The sequence below is a fragment of the Apteryx mantelli genome, chromosome 26 (assembly GCF_036417845.1).
Source record: "Apteryx mantelli isolate bAptMan1 chromosome 26, bAptMan1.hap1, whole genome shotgun sequence".
NCBI classification, from domain to species: Eukaryota; Metazoa; Chordata; class Aves; order Apterygiformes; family Apterygidae; genus Apteryx; species Apteryx mantelli.
Genome location: NC_090003.1, coordinates 1,283,798 through 1,292,986, shown reverse-complemented (window position 1 = coordinate 1,292,986; position 9,189 = coordinate 1,283,798). Strand labels below are relative to the sequence as shown.

At 47.4% G+C, this 9,189-nt stretch overlaps 1 protein-coding gene across 2 annotated transcripts; it reads left to right on the top strand.

Moving 5' to 3' along the window:
* The first annotated feature begins 42 nt into the window (after nt 1-42).
* Nucleotides 43-4,704, top strand: DFFB (DNA fragmentation factor subunit beta). Of its 2 annotated transcripts, none has more exons than XM_067311025.1 (7): nt 43-175; nt 247-373; nt 460-633; nt 1,369-1,448; nt 1,616-1,789; nt 2,048-2,148; nt 2,675-4,704. In XM_067311025.1, the coding sequence occupies exons 1-7, from the start codon at nt 62-64 to the stop codon at nt 2,889-2,891; spliced, it is 987 nt and encodes a 328-aa protein (XP_067167126.1). In that variant the 5' UTR covers nt 43-61; the 3' UTR covers nt 2,892-4,704. The 2 variants fall into 2 exon arrangements, with proteins under 2 accessions (XP_067167126.1, XP_067167125.1); XM_067311024.1 differs by having other exon boundaries at nt 460-648.
* The last annotated feature ends 4,485 nt before the right edge of the window (nt 4,705-9,189 follow it).

Below are 9,189 nucleotides of genomic sequence, written 5' to 3'. Positions count from 1 at the left end.
GCCGCCGGAACCGCCCCGCGGGGCGCATGCGCGCGGCGGGTTCGGCGGCGGGCGCGGCGCCATGTCGGCGCCGCTGAGGGCTTTCCGCGTCCGCGGGCGCGGCGGCGCGCAGAAGTTCGGGGTGGCGGCCGGGAGCCTGCGCGGGCTGCTGCGGAAGGGCTGCCGGCTGCTGCAGGTGCGGGCGGGGCGCCGCCGGCGGGGCCTGGCGCCGCGGGCCGGCCGGCGCCTCACCCGCCCTGGGGGCAGCTTCCCTTGGCAGGCAGCCGCCTCTGCCTCTACGAGGACGGGACGGAGCTGACCGAGGGCTTCTTCCGCGCGCTGCCGCCGCAGACGGAGCTGGTGCTGCTGGGCCCGGGCGAGACGTGGCGGGGCTGTGAGTGCGCCGGGGCGCCGGGGCGGGCGGGGGCCGCGGCCGGGGCCGCCTCAGCCTCCCTGAGGCGCCGCCCGTTGCCCGCGCAGGCTTCAGCGACGTGGGGCGGCTCCTGGCGGCCTCGCACGGACAGCGCGACGCCGTGGTGGAGGCGGCGCGGAGGCTGCTCGCCGACGAGCGGGCGCCCGCGAGGCAGAAGCTCCTGGTGGATCTCCTCCACACCCTGGACGAGAACATCCTCGCCGAGGACAAGCAGGACGACGGCAAGTGGTTCGAAGGCGAGTGCTGCGTCCTCCGCGCTAGGCCGCGGCTCCGCGGAAAACGGCCTCCTCTGCCCCTTCTAGATTTCCTTTAGGAGAGGAAACTTAAAAATGTGGGGGGCTCCTTTTGCTTTATACGGTTTGGCACTTCTTGCTGGTCAGGGGAGCGTTATTTTAACAACTTACCTTAGCGTACATATATATATTTCGGTATCAAAAAATGCTAAAATCCACCTTTCTCTATTGCTTCACCCAATGTAGTTCTACAATATACAACTAAGGGAGATTTTCCCCATTAACGCAAAGTAAATCCGCACTTATAACAATCTGCTAATGACGTATTGATAACTCGTATACATCAGCCAGCTAAGCCTTCGCTAAATTCTGTTTAAGTTTTCTTTCTAAGCTCATCTTCCAGTTCCCAGGTCATGCCGAACTCGTCATTCTGAACTCTGCAGTTCTTTCTGAACTCTTCAGATTTTATCTGATAGTCTTTTAGCATTCTGGGTGTATGCACATTAGTAAGAGCCATTTAACAACTAAATATCTATTACTGCTCTCAGAAGCAGACAGTCTGCTTGGTCCTCGGAAGTGCTAAGACCAGGGTAGTCTTGTATCAGTAAAATAAAAATGGAAAAGAAAAAAATTACATATACTGAGTTTTCTGAAAAGAAGGGATAAATCTAAGCAGAAATACAGAATTAAAGTACTGTACAGTTATGAAATAACTCTCTTTAGGTCTAGAGTCTCGTTTTAAGAATAAATCAAGCTACATGCGATACAGTTGTGAAAGCAGAATACGAAGCTACATGAAAGAGGTAAAAGTTTCTGTTAAAGTAACATTTTCAAGCTGCTAGTAAAAAAAATTCAGTAATCACATGTATCTAAAAAAATGCTTCTGTAGTGCAACATATCTGTTGTAGAAAAAAGCCTCAATCTGCTATAAGCACCAAGGAATGACTGTACTTTTTTTTTTTTATTAAAGGTTAGTGGTTTTATTTCAAATGTTCATCCAACAGCAAGAGAGGCATATAAAAGGATAATTGACCTTATGTTGGATAAACTGAAATCTGTGAAATACAATGGGTGCTACTTTGACAGAAGAGAGGAGGAGGAGGCAGTCCGCCTGTGCACTGCGGAGGGATGGTTCTCTTGTCAAGTAAGTTCAGCCCTTTCTAAAGCACGGAGTCTTGATTGATTGCAACAAGCAGTGGCATGATTTACAATGATGGTATTAGGGGAAGGAGACAATTTGATGTTTGCGTAGTGAAGTATTGATCAAGTTCAGCAGTGGGTGATACGCAGCTTGCGTGATCTATTTCTGGTTACAGCAAATGAAAGCTTTGTCAATACTGGGGTAGGACCAGGCTAGGATGAGAAGCTGTACACCCTTCATCGTATTGATCTTGTTTTGCAGGGACCTTTTGACAGTGATTACTGCCCATCTAAGCATTCTATCAACCCCTACAGTAACAGGGAAAGCAGAATCCTCTTCAGTACGTGGAATCTTGATCACATGTATGTATAAAGTATTAATGCAGACTTACCTGTTTCATGCTCTTCATCTTGAGTAGCAAAGATGTTGCCAGTGAGTCTTTCCCCCTTCCTTGCCCCCATCATACACTTAGCTCCACTACGAACTGTGCATTGCTGTAAAAGATGCCTGGATGCTGCAACAGCATCTGGCAACATAAAATCCCGAAGACAGATTATAATGCAGTCTCGCATTAGCTGCTTTGCTTGTGTTCAGATTTTCTTTGTATGCAAACATGCCCCTCCTCAGCATATTACCCTTTGGGAAGATTGCTCTCTTCTATACCTGTCTCTGGCAAAAAAAACCCTCAGACCCATTTTCAGGCAGTGTGCACTTGTGAAACAAACAGGATTTGCTAAACCAGTTTCTTCAGGAAAGAAAAAAAAAAAAACTTTATAAGCCTACTTAACAGCAAAAGATTTCAACCTCCATCCTGCTTTTAGAGCAGGATGGAAACATTATTATGAAAAAAATTTGATGGTAATGCTTTTTTCCCATTATATATTGCAGAATAGAGAAGAAACGAACTGTTGTCCCAGAACTGGCAGAAGCTGTCAAAACACGGGATGGAAGAGAAGTGAACTGGGAATACTTCTATCAGCTGTTGTTTACCTTGGATAATCTAAAGCTTGTACATATTGCTTGCCATAAGAAAACCAATCATAATCTCAGCTGTGACAAAACTAAGATTTACAGGAAAAGGAAGCAAACCCACAAGATTTCATAGCGGTACACCGGAAAGTGACTTCTGTTTTTTCCAAAATCATGTAACATGATACCATTTTTAAATAGCTCCACTTTCTTGAACAAAAAGATATTTAGCAAGTCTCTTCTGCTAAGGACCCCAAAGTAAATCAATTGCAATCTCACAAAGCATACATTCAGATTATGTCTGATACTACTCTCCCTCCTTCCTGCTTACTACAGGCCTTGCTTAATCATGTTACGTTAAGTGTGATAAAGTACAGCTATAAATCATATTAAAAAATGTATTCCTTCAAACATTAAGGCAAACAACACTTCAGGATAATTATTTTGCTCTGTGCCTCTTGCAGGTAGACACCCATTGTATTTCAAATATGCCAAATGCTGATTCAGTGATGGAGCCGTTGGCTCTTCTGTATCAGAATACCTGCACTTATCCGCAACCATTCCGCTTGCTATTATTTTAGATACACACTTTCTAGAAAGAGTAGCAAGGCCCCCTTTGCTTTTATGATGTTCTCTATTTGTCATCTTTCCCATTGATTTCCCTCTCCTTTCAGACGGTTTCTGCCTCTTTAGCTTGAGTTTGCTTGAAGCAAGACATGCAGTGTTACTGGGTAAGCATCACATTTATGTGCTGCTTTAGAATATTTATTGCTCCTGTAACACACCCTCTACCTCTCATAAACAAAATACAAAATATATCAATATTTATTATTTATTTTTTTAAATATCAGCTCATAGCAACTGAACTCTCAGGGACTGTCAGCATAAGCAACATTTGTATCTTCTTAATGAAAAAAAATCATGGGCATCTTTCTCCACGTGTATGTGAAGATAGAGGTTTGTGAGTGGTTAGTAAAACATATCAGACTAAAATAATAAGACTAAAACTAAAATAATGAGGCTAAAAAGACTGAGCATAGGGAAAGGTGTTTATGAATGAGGCACTAGATGCTTCTTTATAATTAACATAACTTGGCTCATGTGTAAGGAAATTTCCTACATGCAGTTGGTTCTCCTTCTTACCCACATAAATTCAGCTAGTCCAGCTAGAATGGTATTAAGATCATATTGCTGTGTGAGCCATGATTAGTAAGTCTTGGGAATGCAGGAGTTTTGCTACAGAGAGTATTAAGTTACTTGAAAAGTAAACAACAAACTCAACCTCCCTCCGAAACTTTTCAACATTAAAACCAAGTTAGTGCATTTCTAATGCAGGATTTCTAAACAAACAGCACTGTGCTGAGTTTACTCTTCCTGTTCACTTTTTAAACACGCACGTCACCTGTAACTAAGATAGAAATGCACTATACTGTTTTGACATTCCAGAAGCCATCACATCAAAGATTCTGATGACAAATACTATGTGATCTATATGGCACACTTTCTACACGCAGTTTTAGCACTGTACAAAATGGTGATTTTCAAAGATGAAGATCTACATGTAAAGGCGTATTTGCTGGAAAGGAGGCAGCTAATAAACCTAAATGAGATTTGAGAAAAGCTGGAAGGACTACTTCACAAAAGAGTTGTACTGAAAACCACGAGAGCAATATTAAATTAAATCTTTGTGTATTACCGAATTAGAGTGAAAAGGAGTCAAGAAATATCATTGACAGAAACAACGTATCAGCTGAATGGGAATGTGAATGAATTAACATGTCATGCATATACAATTTGTTTGGCTTACAATTTTAATATGAATGCTTAAGAGGCTATAGCTGTAGAAATTAATATTTATTTAAACCATCTGCTGATTATATTTACTTTCTAGAAATGTAGAGGAAATTACTTATAATAAAAAAATAAAGTTGTGGAAGCTGATTGTATAATCACACTTTCAAAGACGTATTATGATAAACACTGGATGAATGAACAGTTCCCAAAGTCTCTGAGGTTGCTCATTATTTTCCAAAAATACAGGCAAAAAGAATAAATCTGGGGGACTGAGCTAATCCTTAGCAGTCAATACTCACCTACCAATAAAGTGCTATGTGGAGAGATTTTATTCCTTCTTTATCACCACCAATGACCGCATTCTCAAAAGTTCCTAGTCGTAACCCTTGGAAGACAGTTGAAGACAGTATTGCACAAGCTGCATGACACAAATATTAAAAAGGACAATTTTTACGGTTGATTTGATGGAAGAGGGAAGCAACAGGATTCACATGGTGGTTGTTCAGAAAACTGACAGGCAATAAAAATATATTTATCATCTTGAGACCAGAAACACTGAACTCGCATTGACATATGTGCCTTTAGTTTTGACAGCAGAACTGCATTTCAAAGGTCTGAACTGCTTTCATTTTAGAAGTAAACAATGCAACAGTAAGCTTAAGGAACAGAGGCTGGTATCCTTCCTTGTACTGGGTAGCCTACTGGATAAGTTACTAATTAGATGCCAAAACCATCACAGAATTAAAAGGAAAAGGACTATCTCTCTGTGTTCTAAGATTGCTTGCTTGGGTAGTTTTAAAGAGGAATGAGAATAGGCCAACTGTTTCCTGGAGGTATTGGCTCAAATTTACAGCACAGTAAAGCAAATGTCCATTTTTCATGCTTTTCTTTTTTAATAAAAAGTGTTAGTGGTAAAATGATAAACTACAATTTATTTCCAATTCTCTAAAAATTCAGTCAAACTCTCCCCCCGAGATAACCATGGGAGAGTACTGTATCCGACAAGCTCATAGAAATAAACTCTGCCAGTTCTCCCTCGGAGAAAAGGCAAATATAGACGCATCATGTCAGTGACACAGCCAACCATTACATTTCCCTAACCAATATAATGGCACAAAATCCTTAAAAAAATAGTTTTATTTTACATTTTGTGGTTAGAGGACATCCTCTTCCTCCTCCTCATCTTCCTTTGCAATGAAATGCAGCTTTCTAAATTCTCGTCTGCTCATTGTTGTGCTTGCAAGTGCAACTGCTGGGAGGTCCTTTAAGAAAAAGGATAAAAACTTAAGAAAAAACAGTCGCTGCAAATAGCACACTTCCTACGTGTCCAGTGCTTCCCATTCTCCCACACCTGATGCATGAGGTATTAACACAAACCTCTTAGAAGTGATGGCATCTGCATAAACCTCAAATTCAAGCAGAGGAGCTCTGGGGGAACCTGCCTGAAGCAGTGCTGGCTCGTGGCCAAAGCGCGGGCTGCTGTTCCTTCTACACTCTTAGAAAGGGATTCGGAAAGGGCTAAGGGCTCTACGGTTGAATCCTCCTTTCCCCTGCTAAATACCAACCCTTGCTAAACGACGGGAAAAAGAAAGCACCGCTTGTCCAAAGTTATGGTACGTTAAAGGCAGGACCCGGGATTTGAATTTATAATTCTGTCCATTGCTCTGTCCAAAAGCAGAGGTGGTCAGAAACTGGTTTCTATTCCAAAGAATTAAAGTAAGCACAATTAAGAGCCAGTGACCAGTGAAAAACTACCTTGAAAAATAAAATTCTGTCTCCATAATGCAGCTATCTGTATCTTTATGAGTAAAAATATTTATCCTACAGAACTGGAATAATAAAATCTGAACAGGAAAGATCTTACTTGTGAGTTAGACTTGGCCAGGCAAATAATTTCATCTCTGACCAAGGTTAGTCTTTCTATCTAGAAGACAGAGCACTTCTCCAGATGACTATCAATACTGGTCAAGTTTGCCTAAAATTTTGAGGTTAGCCTGGTATTGTTTGGAGACCCAAGGCAGAATGGAACCAAGTCTATAAAGAGTAATCAGACTTTCATCCCCTTACCTGTATAAACTCAACGTTTCCAAAGAATCGGTCCATTGGCATCGGTTGGTTGCTGTCTTCGTCTACGAAGGCACCGCAGCTGCTTTCCCCGGCCACGCGGCAGAGGTGGCTTCGCGCGTTCTCGCCGCTTCCCGTGTCTGCCGGGGCTCTGCTCGACCGCGCCGCAAACGGCTTCGGAGGAAGGCGGCACTCCACGCGCGTCCCCGCGGCGCTCTCACCTTTTCCCCGCTGGGCGTTGGCGCCAGGCCGCCGCGGGGGTCGGCGCTTGGCTGAGGCGCCGCGCGCCGCTCCTTCCCGCTCTCCGTCCTCGCCGCCGCACGCCGCTCCTTGCCGCGCTCCGTCCTCGCTGCCGCGCGCCGCTCCTTCCCGCTCTCCGTCCGCGCCGCCGCGCGCCGCTCCTTCCCGCGCTCCGTCCTCGCCGCCGCGCGCCGCTCCGTCCTCGCCTTGCAGCCGCCTCGAGCGGCGCCTGCCAGCTGCCTTGCGCCAGGCAGACTGCCGCAAGAGAAGACAAGGCCCTAAAGCTCCCTTCAAACGCATTAATTAATTAATTAATTAATAAACAAACCACCAGGCGGCACTGCTCGCAAGGCCGGCCCCGAAACGCAGCGAAGCTGCGAAGCGCGTGGCCAGCGTTTATCAAGGAGCTGCAGCTTGACCCCAAGCTACATCGCTACGAAAAATAACTATTATAAAGCGCACGTAAAAAGAACAAAAAGGAGCACCTAGGCTATACTAAGCCACAGTGTACAGCTCGTCCCCGACGGAAAAATCTCCTCCTTAAGCGTAACCTAACACGGCACGTGGCTAATCGCTGTTTGCATGTTTTCTCGGGGATGTTATAGATCGCAATTACTGTAACAGAAACAACTATAATTTGGCAAGACGAAGCGCCCCGCGACTTCGCAGCCGCACGGATTAGCGGTTTGCTGTTCGGCAGCACAGAAACGCGTCTCCTGGGCCTTTTTTTGCACGCGCGTGTTTAAAAAAGCGATATAAGGGCAGGGGAGGGGAGGGTGCACTGAAACCCTCCCGGCAAACCGGCCCTGGAGGCGCCCGGCCCCCTCCTACCGGGCTCGCCGTCCGGGCCGCCTCCGCCGCGGGGTCGCCCCTCTCCCTGCGGCTCCTCACGCGGCTGCGGCCGGCGCCGGGCGGCCCCACGCGGCGCCCCGACCCCGACCCCGGCGCCCGCGCTGCCCGCCGCGCCGCCCGCCGCCATCTTGGGGAGGGCGCGCGGCCCCCGCCGCCATCTTGGGGAGGGGCCGGGCCGGGCTGCGCCGCGCCGAGCACATAAAGCTCCTGCCCTTAAAAACCCGAGCAACGATTCAGGCCTCGGAAATCAATGGCGAGGCGGCCTCCGGGAATATTCAAGTGCGACGGGTTCCCCCCCCCCCCAAAGCGGGAAGTCTCCCGGTTAAACCGCGGAGGTTCGGAGGCAGGCCTGGCACGTTGCTCTGCAATCCCGCGCAGTGCTCGAGGGCCCTTCTGGGCTTTGCGGCTGGGATAACTCATGTTCTCCTCCAAACGCATCGTGCCTCGCGCCGCTCTCGCCGTGTTGGTGCCTGCAAGCACGGAGTACAGACGGTTGTTCTCACTGTACGGTGAAAACTTACGCTCCGCCGCATAAACATAACGGGACTGGAACTGGCGGGAAAACAGCATTTCTGCTGCTGGGAAACAGCTTTGTTGTTTTAATTTCCCCATGAACTGGAAGTTATAAGAAAAATCTAATTTTGGAGAGTTTAACGTATAGTTTCCATAACGCAGCGCTTCTCGTTCTTCACGCTGCTTAGCAAAACTGCCGTGCTTATTGGAGCAACGCGCGCAGCGGTGCCTAGGCCTGAAGCGGCCACGGCGCAGACGTGGCCGAGCAGCGTCGCTTCGCGGCCGAGCTGGGGGGCCGGGTCCCGCACCCTGCGGTCCCCAGGTGCCTGCGGCCGCAGACACTCCGCGGGGACAAAATGCCTTCCCCGGACAAAGTCGGAAAGCCGGGCTCCTTTGCAAAGCTGCTGCACTGGGGTCACCCCGCTCTCTCCTGCGATAACCTGACTTCATGGAGAACCAGCAGTGATTTTGCAGCTGCAGACGCTGTTGCTTTTCTGGAATCGCAGTGACCCCCTTCTGAGACGGCATCTCTCGCGTGGTGCAGAAGCACCCCAGGAGGGGCGGGCAAGAGGGCAGGTCCCCTCTGAGATCGGGCCGCGTTTCATCAACAGCCAGCGTCTCCTGAGTGGCTTGGAAGACCACAGCGACTGCCAGCAGCCAGAGAGCCCTTCAGTCAGAAGCGGGGCAGCACAAACCGTTTGTATTAAATTCACATTTCCATATAAAAGAGGACTTATTTGCAACAGTATTAAACAGTGTTTTTTATTAGACTCTGTTGTCTAAGCAGGCAGGCGAAGAGGAGGAAGATTTTGTGAGCTCCCTCGCTTCTCCGAAAGCTGGCTGGCGGCTATGAAGAAGCAGCTGATGAGCTTATTGAGCAGGAAGGAAGGCTCAGGCTGTGAAGCTCAATGTGTAAATTAGCTTCTTGCAGCACTTCTCTCTGCGCCTGTCACTTTCCCCAGCGTCCCTGT